This window comes from Mesoplodon densirostris, chromosome 15 (genome assembly GCF_025265405.1).
Source record: "Mesoplodon densirostris isolate mMesDen1 chromosome 15, mMesDen1 primary haplotype, whole genome shotgun sequence".
Taxonomy (NCBI): Eukaryota; Metazoa; Chordata; class Mammalia; order Artiodactyla; family Ziphiidae; genus Mesoplodon; species Mesoplodon densirostris.
In genome coordinates this window covers 38974690-38998078 of record NC_082675.1, presented here as the reverse complement: position 1 = coordinate 38998078, position 23389 = coordinate 38974690, and the positions used below count along the sequence as shown (strand labels likewise).

At 40.2% G+C, this 23389-nt stretch overlaps 1 protein-coding gene across 1 annotated transcript in view; it reads left to right on the top strand.

Annotated features, from left to right (window-relative positions):
- Positions 1-1579: 1579 nt before the first annotated feature.
- ABHD3 (abhydrolase domain containing 3, phospholipase) overlaps positions 1580-23389 on the top strand; it is a 38221-nt gene continuing 16411 nt past the window's right edge. Inside the window, exons 1-4 of the mRNA XM_060119068.1 lie at positions 1580-1843; positions 2305-2468; positions 3531-3713; positions 16606-16651. Of these exons, the coding sequence (XP_059975051.1) occupies positions 1682-1843; positions 2305-2468; positions 3531-3713; positions 16606-16651 (555 nt within the window). The 5' untranslated portion in view covers positions 1580-1681. The remainder of the gene's footprint in view (positions 1844-2304; positions 2469-3530; positions 3714-16605; positions 16652-23389) is intronic.

Below are 23389 nucleotides of genomic sequence, written 5' to 3'. Positions count from 1 at the left end.
ATTGGAAGTAATAGTTCTTGTCTTAAGGAAGATGGTGAATGTTCTTCTTATAGGAAAGAAACTTGGGCCTCTTCCATTTCAACCATCTTATTTTATAGACAAGGAATTGAGGCTCCAAAAGAGTAAATGGTTTGCCTGAGTTTGGTGGATGAACTCAGAGTTGTTTATTCCCAGGTCAGCATGCTTTCTACACACTGTGATGCCTATGAAGTATCTTATTTTATTTTATGATATTTTTCACTTCAAACTTAAGCAAAATTAAATATACTTGTATGTATTGGTGGGCAGGGTAGAAGGCAGGTGCAGGTATTGCAAAGAACGCTGCATGTAAATTGTCAAATATGGCAACTGCCATGTGCGTTTGAGTTTCTGGGTGTGCTCAAGTACAAGAGCCAGTGAGTGAAAGAGAATTACTTATATTCAGGTGGAGCCTAATGCATACATTATTTCATTTAGTCATCTTAACAACTCTGTAAATCAGAAATTACTGCTCTACAGATTAAAAGATAAAACAGGCTCAGTGAAGATAACAATTATTCTGGGTACTGTCAACCATCAAGTTGCAATGACCAAATCATAGCCAAATAAAATAAATTGCTCACTCTGGCCCATTCCATTTCCCTATCACTAATTTATATCCTGTGAAATTTGTCACAGTCTATACAGCCCTTGCCTTTTTTCCTTTTGCTATCTGAGCCTTGCTACTCCTGGTAATTTTTGGTGGGAGGAGCTCATAATAACCGATTGTCAAATCTGCTAATCCTTTTAGATGTCTGTATCTCCTGGCTTTAGTCATGTTGCCATAAATAAGCCTAGCAGGACCTACTTCATAAATGGTTTCTTGTCTGTATATTAGGTAATTGAATTTCCATATGTCTATAAATTCAGAGCATTAATGAACCACAGATAGACTTTTAAAAATGTTGAATCCCAGTTCCTATTCTTGATCTCCTCATTTATTTTTGGGAACCACTTCTCTTTAAGGCATACTTAGCTACTTAAAGGATTCAGAGAGATTTAAAGTCAAGTATGAATGCCTTCACTACTGAATGTTTATAGACTATTTTTTCTCTTTTGATAGTCTTGGGGGCAACACAACTTCCTGGGGGATGTAGGATTTTTTTTCACTACATAGCGCATCCTCCTAACATATCTTTGACATTAACTCCCCAAATCTTACAACTGCAGCGTACACTTCCTGGGCACCCTAAACCTGCTAGTTTACCGGAAGGATTAACCAAGACCCTTGCGGAATCGTTCAAGGACACTGGGGCAGGTGCCCGCCCCGGGGCATGAACGCGTGCTGCCAGGCCCATTTCCTTCTCCGAAATGGCACCCGTTCTCTCCCAACTCTGGGGGTTCACTCAGGCTGACTGTGACCCGGCCGAGAGAACGCCGTCCGCCGTCTCGGGGGCCAAGCTTGGAAACGCGCCACAGAAGGTTCCTGAGTGGCAGGCGGTGGGGGGCGGACCGGGGGAAGCCGGGGCGGAGCCGGCGGAGTACGGCGTGCCGGGCTATGCCTCCCGGGGCCACTGGGCCGCGCCCGTTGGCGGAAGCCCGGCTCAGTCCGGCCGGAGACGCTCTGGTCAAGGCTCCGCGGCGGCGCCGCTGCGCCCGCTTTCGCTCCTTGCCCGCTAGCTGGCCTCCAGCCGCAGCACCCGCGCGCCGCGGTCCCCGGGCCATGCAGCGCTTAGCCATGGACCTGCGGATGCTCTCCCGGGAGCTCTCGCTCTACCTGGAGCATCAAGTCCGGATCGGTTTCTTCGGTTCGGGAGTGGGCTTATCCCTGATCCTGGGCTTCAGCTTCGCTTACGCCTGCTACTACATGAGCAGCATTGCCAAGGTGAGCCGGGGGATGGCGCGGGCGCCGGGCGCAGGGCCGCGGGCAGCTCTGCCGGGAGTGACAGCAGCAGGCGAAGCCGGAGGTGCCGCTGTCTGGGGCGAGTGTCTGGGGCCGTCCGGGGGGCCCTTTCCCCGGCATCTGATGGACGCCCTCTGAGCGCGCGGGACCCTGCTGACCTCGGCGCGGGCGGCACTGCCCTGTCACCATTCGCTAACCTGGTAAAGCAGCTCCGCGATGCTCTAGCACTTCTGAGGATGACTCCCGTGTGTCAACACTCTCCATTCCCTAGAAGGGTTTAATAAACCACTGTTAAGTTCGTTGTGTTTGAATTATTTGCATCAGGCTTCCAGGATATGTAATCAGACGGATCTCGCGCTAGGGACGAGTTTGCGCTTGTTTCTGGTTTACAGTTGGCAGAAACTTTGTTCTGGACACTTCACTGATACTGGCTTTCCCCACAGAAGCCCCAGTTAGTGACAGGGGGTGAGAGTTTCAGCCGCTTCCTTCAGGACCACTGTCCTGTGGTGACAGAAACGTACTACCCGACGGTCTGGTGCTGGGAGAGTCGAGGACAGACACTGCTGAGACCTTTCATCACTTCCAAGCCTCCGGTGAAGTATAGAAAGTAAGTAAAGTTCCATTTTCAGTCATTTCTTCAAAATCACAGTGTTTTGCATACTCCCAGTTTTCGGTTAATACAACCTCCGGTTTAGTTAAGTATATAGAAAAGCAAGGGGGAATGAAGGTGGAAGGCACGTCTGCCACAGACACACGCAGCTGCAGGAAAATATTCAGGTGTTACCTTTCACCACTGTTGCGGGGAGGTGCTCTGATGTAAATGGTTTATTTTCTAAGATAAGAGAAGTGTTTGGGGGTTACTCTTTTTCCAGTTTGTCATGCCTCTGTCCCTGAGGACCTAGATCCTTTGATGATATGCATTGAGCTGGCGGTGGGGGTGAGAAGGATGCCAATTAATGTGGATTTTCTGTGATGGACCCAAGTAAAAGGACTTCATATTGATAAGCAAATGGGTTCTTGTGGATAATGTCCTTGAGGTGTTAAAGATATGGTCCAGACTATATCAGTAACCAGGAGATTTAAATGGTGCCTATTATTTATTTTACTGAGTCATCTAGTCCTTCTGGAGTTTCTTTTGTTACCTGGAACTTGCACTATTCGTTTGGGAAAATTCTTCAAGTTCGTAGATACTATGTGAGAAGTACTTTGAAATGTTTAAGAAGCAAATTTTGTAATATGCTCTGTGAGGAGACTGCGTTATTGAGTCAAACGGCTAGAGCGGTGATCAGATCAGCAGTTTACTTATTCAAGATTCTCTGTTGAATTATTTGGGTGACCTCAGTCAAATAGGGGTTAAATGCTGGGTATTTCAGAGTAATGAGGAAATGATTAAGATAAATATTTGAAGTAGTTTGAAGCCCATTTGTACATACTATCTTTTACTGATCTTGCTGGAAATACTTTATGATACTAATTTCATGACATTCATGTGATGAAAGAAAGTGACGTGTGTGTTAGTGGATGCTGGAAAGAAGTTATTTTGAGAGGACCAAGTAATGGCATATATATATATACAGAGAGAGAAAGAGAGAGAGAATTAGGAACTAATATTAAGACATGACTTGAAACACTAAAAGTGTATGTATGTCTTTTGTGTTATTTCTTTCAGTGAACTTATTAAAACTGCAGATGGAGGACAGATTTCACTGGACTGGTTTGATGATGATAACAGTAAGTGTTATATGGATGCCAGCACCAGACCTACTATCTTATTGTTGCCTGGCCTCACTGGAACAAGCAAGGAATCATATATCCTTCACATGATTCACCTTAGTGAAGAATTGGGATACAGGTACCAGTGAAAGATTTCTTCTGTTTTTCACTTAATTCATTCTAAATGAAGCTTAAATATGTCTGCATGTTTGTTTCCGAAATACTTATTTCTTGCGTGGATTATGCAATCCCCTAAATTATTATTTTTCCCTGCTTCCTCCTTTCCCTCTTTTTTCAGGAAAATGCATAACTGAATCATTGCACAGGAAATAGCACTTAGGCACTCAGCAGATTTTGGTTGAATGAATGCATGAAATTAGAATCACTTAGGAATTGACATAGGACCCAGGGCTAAGAAGCAGTAGGCCACAGTGAAGGGATTGCTAGGAGAATAGCAATTACAAACCCCTGAGAGACTGCACAATGTCCCTCATGTCATACTCCACATTTGGGCCCTGGATCCACTAATCTTGCCTCATCGGCTCAGATCCCAAGTGTAAAAAATATTCAGAATCAGCTTGTAGGTCTTCCTTATTTTTCCAAAGGTGATCTGTGCCTTTTCTGTCCACCTGAGTTTGCAGGTGCACATGGCTAGGGTACAGTTAATGATGGCACAGCATTTTAAAATAATCATTATTCAACTCAGTCACCAGATACTATTTAATTTTTGCAAGCAACTTAGCAACTTTAAGTTTCTGGTTCAGTTCTAAAATTTTAAAGCAGATTCATTGTGAAAGGTACTGCTTTTTTGAGCCTCAGTCTTTTTTAGCCAATGGTAATTATTGTAGTGGAACACTCTGAGTTGCATTTAAAGTCAAGTTGTATCTTTTCTTAAACTCAAAACACTTGTTTTGTGAAAAACTGGTGTTGACTTTATATTAATAAAAACATTTTGATATAAAGAAGAAAATGCCATAATAGCTAATTCAATTTTAACAAGTTAACTCTGATCTTTTACAGATAAAGTCTGTTTTGTTCATGAGGTGACAGTCTCTTGAAAGCCTTGATATGGTGTTCCAGAATTATGGTTCCAATTAAATTTGCACTATAAGCAATAGCAGGAATTTATCATTGGATATCATTGGATACAATGTTTAAGCACCATTCAGTTAGATATGAGGCTTGATTCCAAGTTTTTGCTAAAACTTAGTCATGCTCAGAAAATACAGATTATAAAGCCTTTTGTACATATTTAAATTGCTGATTCTATACTTTGCCTGAACTGTCTCCCAAGACTTAGAAAGTGCTTTTTAAAACAATGTAGTTGACGGGGGAGGGGAGGAATGGACTGGGAGTTTGGGGTTAGTAGATGCAAGCTATTACATTCAGAATGGATAAACAACAAGGTCCTACTGTAGAGCACAGGGAACTATATCCAATCTCCCGGGATAAACCATAATGGAAAAGAATATTTTAAAAAAAGAATGTATATATGTGTATAACTGAGTCACTTGCCGAAATTAGCACAACATTGTAAATCAATTATACTTCAATAAAAAAAAAAAAAAAAAACACAATGTAGTTGAAACTCAAGGACTGAATCTCATAAGCTCTAGAGTTACCAGTATGCATGGCTTTTTTCCATTACTTGTAAAAGTTGCCAAATTTTATTACCATGGCTACTGTTACACTGTGCTTCAAAGCTGTAGGAAGGTTCTAGCTTCCCTAAGGGTTAAAATCTCTTCTACTGATTCAGAAATTTTATTGAGGATGTATGATAGAAGGAAGGCTCTACGCTGGGTACTGTGAGGAGATACAAAGAGTTATGGGAAATTATCCTTACCATAAGGAGCCTATGAGAGTGTAAGGCTGGACCAGATCACTGTCAGCTGCTTGAAGACCCAGCTTATTTGGGTTTAGGGAACTCTAACGCTGAATCACACTGGGCTTGAAGGTAGCAGAATGCATGAGTAAGCAATGACCAGTAAAATTTTCAGTGGCCTTTGGACCTATCCTCATTTGTTTTTAACTGCAAGGAATCTCTGAATCTAGGTTGGAGAGGGTTAGCTTTTGTTGTATAACAAACTCTCCCCAAACTTAGTGGCTAAAAACAACATTTCTTCTCAAAATCTGCGGGCCAGCAATTTGGGCTGAGCTCAGCCGGGTGGTTCTTCTGGTCTTGGCCAGGATCACTTGTGCATTTGTGGTCAGCAGCCTGGACAACTCTGGGCTTGGGAGCCATCAGCAGGGATGACTCATCTCAGCTCCACGTGGTCTCTCATCCACCATCAGACTCACCCCAAGTTCACTGGGTGGCACAGTGTTCCGAGAGTGCAAAAGTGACAGCTGCAAGGCTTCTTCAGGCCCAAGCTGAGAACTCTCACAGTGTTGCTTCTGCCATGTTGTAGTCAGGTCATGTGTGCACCCTTGAGTCAGAGGGTAGGAAGTTAGACTCCACCTCTTGAGAGGAAGGGCTATTAAATAAATGTGTTTACAATCTACCGCAGACAGCTAGGTAGTTTCCAAGACCACTGATGAAAAAAATGGATCTGGAACTTTGGCACAAGGCTGTGTGGAGTCCTTAGGTTGCAAAACAGATCTAAGTCACTGATAGCCTTTCATGGGATCCAGTAGGTAACAGAGCTTGGGGAAGACTGTGTAATATGGGGGAATGTGCATGGGCTTTAGAGCCAGGTCTGGGTTCAAATGTTGGAACTGCCACTTACTGAGTGACCCTGGGCAACTAATTTTTAACTTCCCCAATGTAGCTTCTCACTACAGAGTTTAAACGAATTAGAATGTGTGAAGTGTTTGGTTTCATGCCTTGAACAAAATGGGTCTTTAGAAATGTTTTATCTTCCTTCCTAGACTTTCTGTTCCCTGAGCAAAGTAGAACATTTTTTTATAGTTTAAAGAGCAAGTATGAGTAAACCTACCTCTTGGGAAACATCTAGTTTCCTTGCAGGAATGCTTTGATATTATGTTAATGTCTCTTATACAGTAGAACTGCATAGGCAGCGCTAGCAGCCCAATATCGTGAGGGTGCACTTGCCTTCAGGCCCCAGTTACTATCTTATGTGCAGTTTGAGTATGTAGAGAGGGTCATGGATTCTGTCAGTTCAACAGGGAACCATTGATGCTTTACTTGTGAGATATGATTTAGACTTGAGAGAAAACCTAACTCCTGGCATATGGACAAATGAAACATAAGGGTTTACTGTTGTTACTGTTAAGTAAATTTTTTTTCCTGTACCTAAAAACTAACAAAGACACAACACAAAACTTTTCTGTTAAGGTCCACTAATTCAAAATTAATAATGAAAGGAAACTAAGCTAAGGTTCATTTAAGGTAATTGTGAGTAAAGGTTAAGAAGTCAAAAGTAAATGGAGTTGAATGGGGAATACTTGGGCTGCCTTCATTCGCAGAGTACATTATGTACTTCCCTGAATGAACTTGCCCCTGAGAGGAGAAGAGAATTTGCTGAGCCAGATGACCCAGTCATTCTTCAAACTTGTATCAATCAGGTAAGTCCTTCATCTCCTGGAGGGCAAGTGAAGTAAGAAAGGCCAGGAGGCCAGGAGTGCATTTAGAGAGAAGCCCTCATAGAAACCAGAGGACTGGAGAAAAAGTCATTCCCTCTAATAAGTTACACCCATTTGATTGATAAAGTAGTTAGAAATCTCATCCATTTCTTCAAGATTACTTTTTAAAAAATTCTATTCAGTAATATAGCCGAATAGATATTATTTTGTATACCAGGATAATATCCTATTTTCTTAAATCTTTTATTGATTCTCTGAATTAAGTTACAGCATTTCAACTAAAGTCAGGGAGAAAAACAGTAACTCTGAGAGCATCTTAATCATCTTTTACTCTGACCTCTTTTACTGAGAGCCTTCATCTACTATTTTATTCCACCCCCAACTACTATTAAAAAAGAGTGACCCATCCAGAATTATGTACTAATAAGCTCATTGAAATCTAGGTCAGTCATTAAGTATTTTGGTATAGTAAAGTACAGTATCAGAACCTATATTCCCAAAGAGCATTTGCACAGTCTAGTGGAAGTGACAAAGAGTATTCAGTAGTAGGGAAGAAATGCATTAGATAGGACCAGAATTGGCAACAAGTGACAGAAAACTCAAAATAACGGTGACTTAAACAAAATACAAGTTTATTTCTCTCTCACATGAAAATCCAAGAAGGTAGATCGGGACTCTATAGTGTCAGAAAACTAAGTTTCTTTTATCATGTTGCTTAATAACCTGTGGCTGCTTCAGCTCCAGCTATCACATCTGCATTCCAGCACCCAAGAAAGAGAAAAAAGGGAAACTAGAGAATTCAGCATCTCCCTTTAAGGATGCTTTCCAGCAAGTATGCATACCATTTTTGCTTTTGTCACCTGGGCCTGTTCTTCCTTAGCTGGAAGGGAGGTTTGGAAGTAAATCTTTATTTTGGGCAGCCATGTACCCAACTGAAATTGGGGGATTCTGTTACTGAGGAAAAAAAGGGGAGGGTGGATATTGGGAGATAACTGACAGTCTCTAGCACTGACTGGTCAGAGTGTTGCAAATGCCAGGATTCTGGACTATCAGAAGCAAGCGAGACATTTTATAGAGAGAAGAGATAGGTCAGCAGGGTCAGATGCAACCGAAAGGGCAAGGAGAATGAGGGTGGATAAAGCACAATTTGAGAAGATTCATTAGAGCTGGAGGAAGGAAGCCCAACTGCTGCGGCAAAGATGACCTCAGGAGACAAGAGCAGGAGTGGGTCACACATCTTTTGTTTGTTTGTTTGTTTTGTTTTGTTTTTTGGCTGCACAGCTTGCGGGATCTTAGTTCCCTGACCAGGGTTGGAACCCGGGCCTCCTAAAGTGGAAATGCAGAGAGAGTCCTTACCACTGGACCTCCAGGGAATTCCTGGGTCACACATTTGTTAAGTTTTCACAGAGAAAGGAGAGAAACAGCAGAAGAGGGCAAAGGGATCAACTGAGGAATTATCAAGATTGTAGGCTTATGTTTCAAGAAATTTCCTTCTTGCCACATTTTAAAAAAATACTTACAGAAAGCACTGATTTTCTTCTGTGGTTTGATAGGATCAAGATCTCCTATCCTTCACTGCAGAGCCCACTATTGGTAGCAAGGATGCCATTGTCCATAATTTATCTTTCTGAGAGATTTGAAGTGGGAGATGATTTTAAAGAGGTTAAAATTTGACTACTTTTAAATGTTTCATCCCTTTCCAGTTTGGAGTTTGGGCCTACACATTTTTTTTTATTAGTTTCTGCTTTATAACAAAGTGAATCAGTCATACATATACATCTGTTCCCACATCCCTTCCCTCTTGCGTCTCCCTCCCTCCCACCCTCCCTATCCCACCCCTCCAGGCGGTCACCAAGCACCGAGCTGATCTCCCTGTGCTACGCGGCTGCTTCCCACTAGCTATCTACCTTATGTTTGGTAGTGTATATATGTCCATGCCTCTCTCTCGTTTTGTCACAGCTTACCCTTCCCCCTCCCCATATCCTCAAGTCTGTTCTCAAGTAGGTCTGTGTCTTCATTCCTGTTTTACCCCTAGGTTCTTCATGACATTTTTTTCCCTTAAATTCCATATATATGTGTCACATTTTTTATTTAGAGGAAGTAGCACCAGTGGAGACTAAGCTTTAGGTGACGTTTAGCATTTCCTGAAGCATTAGGAGTACATTGGAGGGTCATCCAAAGACTCTTCCTGAGGGAGGAAGGAAGGGGAGGTTGAACCACGGAAAATCAGGCAGTGAAACAAAAAGACAAGTTTTGACTACTCTCCAATCTAAAAGCAGTATCTTAGATAAGATGTCATTTAAAATTAACACCAGAATGTTTTTATCTCAAAGTATTTTTATCATTTGTTGTTAAAATAATTTGATTTTTAAAGTTTTGAGAATGAGTCAGTTAACTGATTATTCATGAGGCTGGGTAGATGAAATAATGCTAAATGTTAGAAAGCACTGAATGAAGAACTTAGCTTATTTAATGGCATTTCTGGAAAAAGTTATGGTGGATACCGACAAGTGATCCTATTCTCTAGGGAATAGAGCTGCTGGATGTTCCACTATAAAATGATACCTTAATTAACAAACTTTCAGGGACAAAGCTCTTTTTATCAGAGCTGGCATGCACTCAACGGGTACCCTATGTTCAGAGCACCCATCCTCTTTGGAAAAAGAGACTTTAATTTCACTAGTTTAGACAGCACAGGGCAGCGTAGTGAGCTAGTTAAGTGGATCACTGAGTCAGATCTGCCTGCATTCAGGTCCCAACTGTGTCACATACTACCTGTGTATCCAGGGATGAATTATTTAGTCACTCTGTGCCTCAATTTTCTCATCTGTACAGATACCTATACTTCATAGGGTTATAAGGATTGCATGTAATGTATATGAAGAACCTTAGCCCACGATGAACATTTTTTGAAGTATTAAGCTATGAAAGTTAAAGGAGTGAGTCAGGCCATTGTCTGGCTTAGAAAAGAGCCTTGCTCTTTTAGTCTGGTCAGATGGAAATGAGGTACTTACTGTCTCAGCCCTATTACCAGGTAAGAAACCATCCCAGGAGGGCCCAGAGATAGCAGTGTGCCTGGCCAGGCAGCGGGTGGAACAGGGAGAAGGAGGGTAATGCCTTGCTAAGATGGAGCGGCCGCTGCAATCTGCATCCTGGAACACATACATGTCTCTGACTCGGTTTTGGGAAATAAAGTTGCCAGCAGTGATCTGTGACACTGGAATAATTCCTATTAGTTCATATAATTAGTGTAGAACACTTTTGTTCTTAAATAGGGTTTTCTGTAGGTTAGTTCAACTGGGTCTTAAGTTAACAGAAGGTACAGAAATACCAAAGAGACCTAGCTAGAATTCAAATAAGTAAGATAAAATATGAGAACGTCAGAAAGCAGCTGAGTAAATGTTAGGGAAAATGAGAGAGCTAATGGGAAAAAAAAGATTCCAGTAAAATGTTTTAAGAGATTGCTAAAAGAGAACCCTTGATGTTAATTGTACAATAAGGTTTTTAGCTTCCTCACATCAAAGGTAACTTTGACTCCTTTTCCCCTTGTGGCCACTGGTTTTGAAATATTATGCCTAATAAATTGCATTTAATTAAATATTAACTTGTTGGTCTTTCTTTGCTTTAAATTCATAGGGCCACTTAGAGCTTATGATCAGCAAAAAATAATTAGAATTGCCATTTTTGTTTACTGTAATTAAATTTAGCTTAGTTGAGTGCCTGTCGCATGATAGGCCCCATATTAGGTGTAATACATAGGTTATCTTATTTAATATGTACTCAATTCCAAGATATGAATTATTATCCCCATTTTACCAACCAAAAACAGAACTACAGTGTTAGTAATTTCACCAAAATTAGACAGTGTGTGACAGGGTTAAGGTTCACCTGTACAGCCTTGCTGCAGAAAAATGTATGATTTCTGTTAGGCTATTTGAAAAATTGGTCATTTTTGAAAAGTCTCCTTTACTACTTTTTTACACCCTTAGTTGTCTCAGGCTCCTAACTTGGGAACAACTAGCTCCTCAAATCCCATGATTGTTGCCTATCAGGATAATGTAGACCTGTAATATCATAGGACTCAGTTTTATGAGGAAAATTCAAGACAGGACAGGCAAATAAGTCATGTTTCCTACTCAGGGAATAGATTTTATAGGGAGAGAGTTGAAACAAGAGGATGAGAGAATGAGGTTCTTGAATTATGAATGTAACTTTCAGTGTTCTCCATTACCATGTGATAATCAGGAGTTGGGTATTAATACAGTCAATAATATATTCTTGTTAACTATGTGTTTGATTTCTGATGCTTCATATTCTAGAAGAAGGTACATGAATTATGTTTATCTGTCATAATGCCTTTATGACCTTAGTGAGGTTGGAAATGTTCAGGTATTATCATTTTTTAAAAAGAATGTGTATTATGCTGTTGGATGTAGTGTTATATAAATGTAAATTAGGTTAAGACAGTTGATAGTGTTATTGATACACTTTATACCTTTATTAATTTTTTTGTCTCATTGATGGAAAGATGTTAAAATCAACTATGATTGTGGATTTTCTATGATTCCATTTAATTCTGTCCATTTTTGCTTCGTGTATTTGGAAACTCTGTTATTACTCACATATACATTGATGATTGTTAATCTTCCTATGAATGAACTCTTATGTCATTATGAAATATCCTTCTTTATCTCTGGTTGTGATATCAATCTGATGTTACTGTAGCCACTCCAGACTTCTTATGCTTACCGTTTATGTGATATATCTTTTTTTATATGTTATCTTTCAAAATATCTGTGTTTATATTTAAAGTGTATTGCTTGTAGACAGCATATAGTTGGGTCCTGAGGGTTTTATCCAGTCTGACAATTTCTGCCTTTTAATTAGTTTTTAGTTCAATCAAATTTAGTTTTAGTTAAATCAAATTTAGTTCAAATCTGAACTTTTTATTTCAGATATTGTATTTTTTTAATCTAGATTTTCCATTTTTGATAGGTTTTATTCCTCTGCTGCTATTTCCTTTTTTAAAAAAAAATTCACTACAAGCTTATTTTCTTCTGTGTCCTTGAGTATAGTTATAATAGCTGCTTTAAATCCTCACCTATTAATTCTAACACCTGGACTGTCTCAGGATCAGTTACATTGATTATCTTATCTCTTGTGTATGGGTTATGTTTTTCTGTTTCTTCATGGTCTAGTAATTTTAGATTTTGTTCTGGACAGTTTGAATGATCCATTGTAGAGACTCTGAATTCTGTTATATTTTTTAAAAAGAGTTTCTATATATTTTCTAATGACTGATTTTTGTTTATCAGGCAGACAATTTGGATAAACTCAAATTCAATCTCTGTCCCCTCTGTAGTAGACAGCAGCTGAAATCTCTGTTCAGTTTTTTATCCTTAAATGGACTGCTTAGAGTCTACATCACAGAAGGCTCGGCCAGACTTTTTGCCCATTTTTTTAATCCAGAATTTAGGACTCTGCCTCTGTTTCGCTCTCTTTTCTGATATTTCCCCCTTTCTCTAACTTTTATAGTTGCATCAAACTCTGTTTTCTGGTTTTCAAGCCCATGAGATTGAACATTTCTATTTGACCTTTATTGATTACTGAGTAATACCAGCTGGTGCCTCCCCTCAGGCAAAAAGCTGTGAAAAGAAACTCACCCAATGCCATTTTTTTCTTCCAAGTGTCAACTCCCATTTAGTTTCTGCCTGCTTTGGTTGTTCTCTGTCGCCTTTATAATTTAGCAAGCACTTATTTTTTATTCTATGGAAGGGTTGGCCCAGAAGGAGCTACCATGACATTTCTGGAAGCAGAACTTCCTTGTCATCTTTTCTTAATCTGTCATTCTGAACCCTATGCCTATTTTGATGCTAACCTATTTTTCCATCTTTATTTTCTATCGTTATCCTACTATGTAGTCATGTTTCAGCTAAAATGATCTATTTTCTCATCCCTCAGAAACTTTTATACATTCCTACCTTATATCTTTGCTCACATTGCTCCCTTCAGCCCATATTATATCTCACATTTTCCTTCTGCTGAAATCTTTACCATTTTCTGAGTCTCAGCATAAGATCTATCTGCCTTTTTCATGAATCCTTTCCTAATGAATTTTGCCCATCCTAACCTCATAAGGCTTTATTATCTATACCACTCATTGGACATTGAATCACATACTGCCTTGTGATATCACTTTTGTTGTGGTCACTCATCTGAAAGTATAATGCATTTCTTTTCAACCTAATTAGATTATACTCTTCTTGAGGCCGGGAACCTTATATTTTTATTTTGTTTTTCTCCTACAAGCACTAACTCAATCTTTAATTCAGTAACTAGTCTGTTTAATAAATTTTTGAATGAATGAGTCATTCCAATATTAATATTCATGTAAAATGCCTAGAAGACAATCTGGCATGTAGTAAGCACTAATAAGTATTATCTGTTATTATTATCTAAAATCAGCATAGTGATCTCTGAATATTCCTCTCACTCCATCCTTTGCTGATTATTATTTCTATTCATAGACTCAAAGACTTGTGGAATCTTCGAACTGGAAAATATTTAAAGTTGTATGATAGGGCCTCCCTGGTGGCGCAAGTGGTTGAGAGTCCGCCTGCCGATGCAGGGGATACGGGTTCGTGCCCCGGTCTGGGAGGATCCCATATGCCGCGGAGCGGCTGGGCCCGTGAGCCATGGCCGCTGAGCCTGCGCGTCCGGAGCCTGCGCATCCGGAGCCTGTGCTCCGCAACGGGGGAGGCCACAACAGTGAGAGGCCCGCATACCGCAAAAAAAAAAAAAAAAAAAAAAAAAAAAAAAAAAAAAAAAAAAAAGTTGTATGATAAAATCCCTTTATTCTGGTAGATCACTGGGCTTGAGCAGACTCAAGGCTATCTGTCCCATTTCACTGTAACAGTGGTTCTCAACCAAGTGGTTCTCAACAGCCCTACTGCAAAGAAGTATTTGATCCAAAATGTCCGTAGTGCCCAAGGTTGAGAAATCCTGCGCTGTGGGTAGCTCTCTGCCTCTTATTTAACCTTCATTAAGTGAAAATCATCTGCTTTCCTAATTAATGTGTTCTGTTGTCATAGAAAGTTCTCAATATCAGATTTTTATTTAGTATTTCTTCTCTTTATTTATATTTTCCCTGTTTTGAGAGGAAAATTTAAATAGTTAAAATATGTAGGAAAAATAAATTTTGCAGAAAAATTTCCCTCCTAGACATACCCTTTAAAATTGTTTGGGAGAAACTGTAAAACTTATTTGGAGAGAGCTGTTACAAAGTTAAGAGGGTCTTATCAAATGTCTTAGGAATAGTAGGTGTTTCACAGCCTGCTCTTTTCATTTTACTGAAGTGTCAAGTGTCCCCTGATGACGGTCAGGCAGAAAAGGGGTTAAACGAAACCAGCTAATTGCTTGTCACTAACTGGAGTGGGAGAAAGGGACCAAAGGGCAGCCGTCATTCTGCCTCCCTCCGTAGCTGCTCTCTGCTTCATCCTCCCTTTTTTCTCTACCTCATTCCCAAGGCTAGAGGTATATACAGTGATGACAGTTACTGATTGAACATTGTCAGAAACAAAGACCTATGGAGACTTCAGTACAGTTTCTCCTCTAGCAAGAGATAGCAGAGCTGTGATCCACTTTTCAAAGTTGCCTAAAGGAAAGTTACAAACACCCCAGTCTGTAATTTGGAAGAAAATCCCAGATGTATAGGCTGCTTTTTCCTGAGTTTGCAGATCATCGTTTTCTTTCCCCTCACTAATTCTGTTCCCTTCTCTCAGGGGCAGTCACATGATGGCATCTTGCCCCAGAAGCCATTTTTATCCTTATGTAGTGTTTGCACTTTGAAAGTGGTTCTTTTCTGAATGACGGGAAGCTTCGAGGTTCAAGGTCACAACTAACTTTAGCCCTGATTCCTGTGTTACTTAGGAGCTTATGCAAGTAAATACAAGTGGCTGTCTGTCTTGCCATTCTTTTTAGCAAGAAAAGATTAAAGACTAACTGACCCTACCTAACTTTTCTGCATGTTTTTATAGTATATTTAAAATCTTTCTCTGACTAGTCAATAAAATATAATATTTCTAGCCTTTTCTCAAATCAGATTTCTGAGATATTAGAACATTTTTCTTCTTTTTTTAAAATAGATTTAATTAATTAATTAAATTTTGGTTGGGGGGCTGTGTTGGGTCTTTGTTGCTGTGCACTGGCTTTCTCTAGTTGCGGCGAGCGGGGGCTACTCTTCGTTGCGGTGTGAGGGCTTTTCATTGCGGCGGCTTCTCTTGTGGAGCATGGGCTCTAGGTGCACGGGGTTCAGTAGTTGTGGCATGCGGGCTTCAGTAGTTGTGGCTCGCGGGCTTAGTTGCTCCACGGCATATGGGATCTTCCCGGACCAGGGCTCGAACCTGTGTCCTCTACATTGGCAGGTGGATTCTTAACCACTGCGCCACCACGGAAGCCCTGTCACATATATTCTTAATTATAGGCTTTTTGTATTTATTTCTTCTGTGTTAAATACATCATGAAAATAAAGATAATAAATGCTTTAAATACAAAAAGGGGAGGGGTTAAATTAGAACCTTAAATGGTCTTGATTGATTAGCTAAGTAGATAGACAAAACAAAATGAATTTTAATTGACATGAATATAGATTCACTAAATCAAAGAGAACCCATGCAGACACAAGCCAGGATTTTGTTTGAAGATGGCAAAAATACATATCCGGGATTATGGTTGACGGAAAGTTTTGTCAGCGCAGAATGACTGTGTAAAGGTTAGCATTGTGCTGCAACTACCATTGCTACTAATTAGCTAACTGTCGTTGTGTACTTACTGTGAGCCAGCACTGCTCTAAAGCCCTTTACATACGACCATTGACCTAGGAGAGGCAAACAGCATTATAGGACACACAGCTAGTCTTTCCTCCCCTAGGTCAGCTGAACACCAAGCAGTAGCATAGTGGGGGCCAACCTTCCAACCCAGATGCCATGCTCCTTGCAGCTCTACCTGTAGTGATGTTTTCACCGCAGGTAAAATTCCAGTGTCTGTGTTTGCCGAGCCTTGAGGGAACAAGAGCTGTTTCTCAGGATAGGAATAGATGCTTATTAATGTTGCAAATAGAATAGGTAGAGGACATATTTTTTTTAATTTGAGGCAAAAACATTTAAGTTTGACTTGTATTCAGAATTGTTTTAATAATACTTATTGGAGGCCTACACATACATAGGAAGTAGTTGTAAAAGTTCTGCTTTTGGTAGGAAAATTTAACATCACTTTGATACACAGTTTTCTGGTTTGGATCCACATGGTGAATTTAGAGAACTAGAAATGTATTTTAGTGCATTTAATGAAATTATCAAGCATCCTCATTTCTTTGGAACAGATTTTTAAGAAACTTTCAGTGCTCTAAAACAGTGCCAATAAGATGATTTTTATATTATATTGTAAGAATCATGTGTAAAAATAACAAAAATTACTTTCCTGGTTTTTAGATGTGTGGTTTTTAACAACAGAGGAGTGGCAGGGGAGAATCTCTTGGTAAGTAAATTTAAATTAATCACAACAGCTTAATTTTTAAAAGAATCATTTCCAGTTTTATAACAAAAACATATTCCTTTTTATTTAAGATAGCTTATTATGTAAACAATACAAGTTCATTGTGGAAATATATGGATGAGAAAAAAAAAGGAAACCCATAATTATATGACCAGGGGAATCCCCTTAGTCTATGTTCATCCAGATCTTATATTTAAATTTTAAAATGTAATATATTTCTATTTTTTAAATTAAGGCTTTATTTTATAACTTAACTTTTATACTTACCATATTTTAGCATCAATAAATATTTATCTACATCATTTTTAATGCAAAACATATTTTCTTTAAAAATTAACTGGTACAAAAAAAATTAACCAGTACAGTAATACATTTTTAATTAAGAAATTTACTGTCGTCATGAAATGGACTGACTGCATGTTATATGCCTATTTGCCTGCCACAGTTTACATGGAGGAAATATTATTCTAAATCAGCTTTTCTTCCCTCTAACCCCTAAAGTTTTTGCTAGGATAGAAATTCTTCCGTCTTTTGGAAAATCATCCCTCTACCTGATGTTAACCTGTGAGTTGGAATGAGAAATATTACACTCACTGAAATTTTCTTGAAGCTTTTCAACTGTTAGTCCCTCACCACTTCAACAGGTCAAAGGCAATTCTATCAGAATAGAAAGAAACTTTTTTTCTGGGTCATTGATAGAGAATGATATTAAGACTATAAATAATTAAGTCGATGGCAATAAAAATTTACAATCATGTCACTGTGTCGGTACATTATGAGAATTTGGGGGAAAAAAAAGAGCTCTTGCACTTTCCTTTATAGTAAGTTAAGTCCTGGAGAGGATCAAGATCAACATGATTTCAGAAGCTAAAGTTATAAAGTGTTTACGGTCTCACTCAAGTGCCTCGTGAAGGTGAAGGTTCACATTTCCTTACTTAGTCTGGCCCTTTAGGAATCTTGTAGACAGGTGGTAGGTATTCTAAGAGGAAAGATTTGAACTTGTCACTCTGGCTCTGGACTAAGCAAATTGTTTTTGAGCAGCTCTTGTCTGCTGTGTGTCCTTCTAGGTGCTTCCAGGACACAAAGATGGGGAAGACATGGTCTGAGGCTCTCAAGAAAATGACATGCTGCAAAGTAAAATCCATTCGGTTCCATAAAGTGAGAGATAAGGATCTGTTCATTTAGCAAAGCTGTGTTGTATGCCTACTAAATCAGGCACTGTACAAGGCAATAGAGTGAGGAGTGCACACATTATTATACACAACCCTAACCCTTACTTAGTATTTTTTTTTTTTTTTTTTGCGGTACGCGGGCCTCTCAGTGTTGTGGCCTCTCCCGCTGCGGAGCACAGGCTCCAGACGCACAGGCTCAGCGGCCATGTCTCACGGGCCCAGCTGTTCCGCGGCATGTGGGATCTTCCCGGACTGGGGCACGAACCCGTGTCCCCTGCATCAGCAGGCGGACTCTCAACCACTACGCCACCAGGGAAGCCCCCTAACCCTTACTTAGGAGCTTTAACTTAAGTTGCAGGAGATGGTCAGATACATAAAAATATACACAAGACAGTGTGACCACAGGAAGGTTTACTAAGGCTACAGAGCATAGAGCGAAGGAGTAACTAACTGCCCCAGGGGAGGCGGCAGAATATCGCAGTGGAGGTGAATTTGAGTTGGATCTTGAAGGCTATGGTACTGAACCAGCAGAGGGGATAGAGGAGCTTTCTCAGCATGAAAAGCAAGGTATTAAAGAGCGTGGTAGCAAGTACTTATCTGTGGAGGGATAAAAATGATGATCATTTTATCTAATGTTTATTGAGTCCGTAGAATATATCATTATGTCTTTTTGTACTCGATGTTCAGCAATAGAAACAACCCCGTGATTTAGGTAAGTGTAGCCACCATCATCCCCATTTTCCAGATGAAGAAAATGAGGAACAAATAGGTTAAGAACTTGCTCTCACTGAGAAATTCAGAGCCAGGATTCAGACCCAGGTAGGCTGACTATGTGCTTATGTTCTTGACCATTATATTGTGCTCCCTCTCATTACTCAGGAAGTGATAGGAATTCTCCCAGAAGGGTAGGGCCAGATTTTGAAGAGCCATGTGTAGAATTCCAAGGAACCTAGTATTGAACCATTGACTTTTTTTTTTTTAAGTTTGGTTTTATTGAGGTATAATTGACATATAAAATAACCTGGTCATGGTCATGTTTTAGAAGGAGAACCATGGCAGAAAAGTGATGGAGGGGAAGGAGGCTGGAGGCTGGGAAATCTGTTAGAAGGCAGTTAGTTATTAAAGACCTATCCAGAGTGTGAACGCAGAGGTGGGGGGGGGAGGGAGGGGAGAGAACAAAAATGAGGGGTATTCATGGGGCAGAAAGAATAGTATGTTGGGAAGTGAAGAGACGGGAGTCAAGGTTGGCATGTCTAGTTTTGCTGACTTGTAAAAGGCTAATACGGTGAAAGGTAATATTTGCTGAAATAGGAAACTTAGGAGAATTTACAAGCTTTTGGTGTCATCAAAATAACAAATTCAGTTTTAGATATTGAGGGTGCTTTTAGGTCATCCAGGTGGAAATTTTTCATAAACAGTTGGATGTACTAGACTGGACCTCAGAAGAGACATACAGGCTGAAGAAAGGAATGGATTATTGGTACGCAGTGGAACCAGGAGGTCAGGAGTGGGTGAGATCGCTTAGGAACCATTGGTAGAGCAAAGGATAGACTCTTAGAACACAACAAATAGGAAGGAGGAGAGAAAAAGAGGAGGAGGAAGCTTGAAAAACTTTCTACCCTGAGCATTTAAAGTTAATTGGAAATTTACTTTAAAAGAATGCAGCAACCCAGTAACTTTTACCCATAAACTTGCATAGATTTTTAAAAAATCTCCAAGAACACTTTGGGAGATTTTACAAAGGGATGGTAATTAGATAAATTTTTTTTTTTACTTTTAAAGAATTTACTGAATTCTAAGTGAGAGGATAAGAGTAGCTTGATCTCTGGTGTCTTATACAGTGCATCGGGTTGAATTCTGTTGAACTGGTACCTCCAGCAAAAATCTGTATCATAAAGGCTAATGCCATCTAACTTAAGAAAAAATAAGGATAACAAATGACTAAAACATAATTATAATTATATCCTTTTAGAATAACTGTTTTTGAAAAGAAATTAAAGGGAGTAAATGAATTATAATTTAATATATACTTCTTGTCACCTAATGGATCACAAAAATGAGATGCCAATATTGATTATTAGAGCTAGGTTTGATATTTAGATCCCTTGATAGTCCTTCTTCTTTCTGCCTTAGAGCTATAAACAGTTACTGTTTCAGACTAGAGGAACTCTATGAGTATTTATACCTCACCTTGTTCCAGAAAGGATTTAATGTAGCTCAGACCCAGAGTAAGTAAGAACTTAGGGTAGGCATAAAAAAGAACAAAAGATGAATCAGCAAAGATCAAACAGGAAGGAACCGATTCTAACTGAAATTAACCCAAAAGAGCTAGTAAAGGTGAAATGGAATTTAGGGTAAGCAGTTCTTCTAGGAGTGGAAGAAATGCAAAAGTAAAAGATTTGCTGAAATATGTTGGTGATATATTTAGAATTTATAGGGATTACTATGGCTCCTGCAGAGCAGAATAAGAAAGTAGAAAATTTCCACCACCACATTGTCCTCATTTCCAATTAGTCATTGCAGGATTGAGAGGAAGCCAGAAGCCTTGCTCACTAGGAAATGAGAAGCCTGCATGTTGCCCTTTCTGGGGCTCTGAGCTGTAGAAGACAGAGAGTCCGAGTCTCGGTAGACTGATCCTCAGATACCCCTGCAGGGTTCTTGGAGCCCTCGAAGTAGATGGTGCTTTTTTCTTTTTTTTTTAAATATTAATTTATTTGGTTGCACTGGGTCTTAGTTGCGGCAGGCGGGCTCCTTAGTTGTGGCACATGGGCTCCCTAGTTCTGGCTCACCATCTCCTTAGTGGCGGCATGTGAACTCTTAGTTGCAGCATGCATGTGGGATCTAGTTTCCTGACCAGGGATCAAACCCAGTCCCCCTGCATTGGGTGTGTGGAGTCTTAACCACTGAGCCACCAGGGAAGTCCCAATGGTGCCTTTTCTTGCTCTCTGCAGATTGGTTTTCAAGACCAGGAATCCAGGAATCCAAGTTATCCGCAAACTCCCTAATATTAATGACTACTTTGTGAACTGTCATGTTTCCAGCTTAGTTTAGGAATGATAATCTACAAAGAACTCAGCCAAACCTGAGTTTGTTGAATGCTACACAAGGGTCCCTCTCCTTTTGTTTATATAGGGTCATGCAGACTTCTATGTCCCTAAACCCAGCCAGAAAACTCTCCTAGCCACCTTGGAAAATACTCTGGCAGTTTCTCAAAAACTTAAAATTGAGTTGCCGTATGATGCAGCAATTCCACTCCTAGGTATATACCCGACAAATGAAAATATATGTTCATACAATAACTTGTACACACATATTTGTAGCATCATTATTCATAATAACCAAAAGATGGAAGGAATCAGGATGTCCATTAATGGACAAATGGATAAATAAAATGTAGTACAGCCATGCCATGGAGTATTTTTCAGCATTTTAAATGGAATAAAGTACTGACACGTGCTACAATATGGATGAACCTTGAGGACATTATGCTAAGTGAAAGAAGCCAGACAAAAGCACACATATTGTGTAATTTCATTTGTACGAAATATTCTGAATAGGCAAATCTGTAGAGATGGGAAGAAAGATTAGTGGTTGCCTCGGGCGGAGGGAGGTGGGGTGACTGCTAATGGTGGGGGGTTTCTTTTGGGGGTGATGAAAATGTTCTAAAATTGTGATAGTTGTACAACTCTGAATATACTAAAACATACATACACACACACACACACACACACTGAATTGTATATCTTAAATGGGTGAATTGTATGCTATGTGAATCATGTCTCATAAAGCTGTTAAAAAGAAGCCTCTATCAGGTACTTTCCCGTTCAAGTTAGAGCTGGTGAGGGGTCGAGGGGGCAACAGTGGAGCAGAAGCCAGAAAATACTTTAAAGCGGTGCTGCTCCAAATGCGGTTTGTCAGCCAACTTTCACTTCTCAAACTATCTGACACAATCCCTGACTGTATGAGTCAGGGCTGTGAGAGAACGTTAGCCAACTTCGGCTCTGAGCACGCTGCCGAGGTGAGCTGATTATTTTTTTTCTCACAGAAATACTCTCTTGGTGAGAGAAGAAGCGTGCTGATTTATATTCTGATGCCAGCCCCTTATCTCACCCTGGACTGGCACTTTAAGTGGCTCTGCTTCAGGGATCCTCTAATCCTAAAAACCTCATTTAGTAGATGAGGACACCGCTGGAGAAGTGGGGTGACAGGCTTGACGTCATAAAGCTGATTAGTGGCCTTAGGGCATGAACTTAGACTGTCCAATGTCTTTACATTTCAGCTCTGGCTTTAAGTCAAGTCAGGCCGAAAAGAGGGTAGAGATAAGGAGGGTTTTCCAAGAGAGGGATCTTGCCTCAATCTCCAGTGCCTTGGGTAGTTACTTAAGGACTCAGATCTTGAGAAATCTGCTCTTGTTTCCTACTGAGCTTTTCCACCTTGGAAGCTAATGGGGTAGGAGGGATGTAGGGCTCTTTCCCCTCCTGGGCCCTGTTTTCTAAAGGGGGCATTCACAAGGGATTAAGGACTGTAATGGTCTGAGGGAGGAGGGGCATATAGCGCATGGCCAGCCAAAGCACAGTTCAGTTGTCAGACTTTCACCTTCAGACACTGCCTTTCCCACACTCAGTGTCTTCTTACTGAACACCACTGTGTCCCACCCAAGTCTGCCCTTTCCTGAATGCTCCCCTAGATAACCTCTCCCTCCTCCCTCTACCCATCAGAATAACCCAGGAAGGTTGTAAGCCAGATGTGGATATGAATTCATTGAATCGTATAGAATTTTCTTCTAACACTGATAAGTCCAGTTCAGTAATATCAACTGCTGTAAGTGGTGAGTATGCAAAGGATTGTGCCATTCTCTATATTTAAACAATTTTTAAATAAAAAGAATGTTTAAAAAAAAGAATGTTTAAGTAAATAAAGAATTTTAGGAATAGTATATTTTTTGGGAATCACAATGATAATTTTAGGAATAGCAACGATGTAATAGCTAGCTACCATTCGTCGAAGGCTTCAACTGTGCCCGTTGTTCCTTTATGCCATGTTTAGCACTACTTCTCGGTGCACTGCAGGGAATCCCTGTAGAACTAGACTTGCCTCCTCCCAAGTGACTCTAGGTAGGTTTTGTCATTCTTGTCAGTGCAGCCTCCTCCTCTCTTGGCTCAGGTCTCACCCTGTTTCCTTATTCTCTTTGAGCAGTTGGTTCTCAGCCCTGACTGCACAGTAAAAGCCTCTGGGAAGCTTTGAAAAAGTACTGATCCCTGGATGCCAGCCCCCAAAGATTCTGATTCATTTGGCCTGGGCTGGAGTCCAGGTGCCTGTGTTTGTCCTAAAACTCCCCGGTGAGTCTAGTCTGTAGGCAGGGCTGAGGTGGTGGGTAGTCCCAGGCTTCCTAGGACCCTGGCCTGAGAACTCCTGTCTGCCTGGCTGACAGGCTCTAAGCCACTAACAGACCGTGCTCACTTATCGGTGTCGCTTTGTAGCATGACTGCATAAGCATGTGCCATGGCTATCCAGAACGTTAGCGGGAACACGGCATATAGGCTATCTT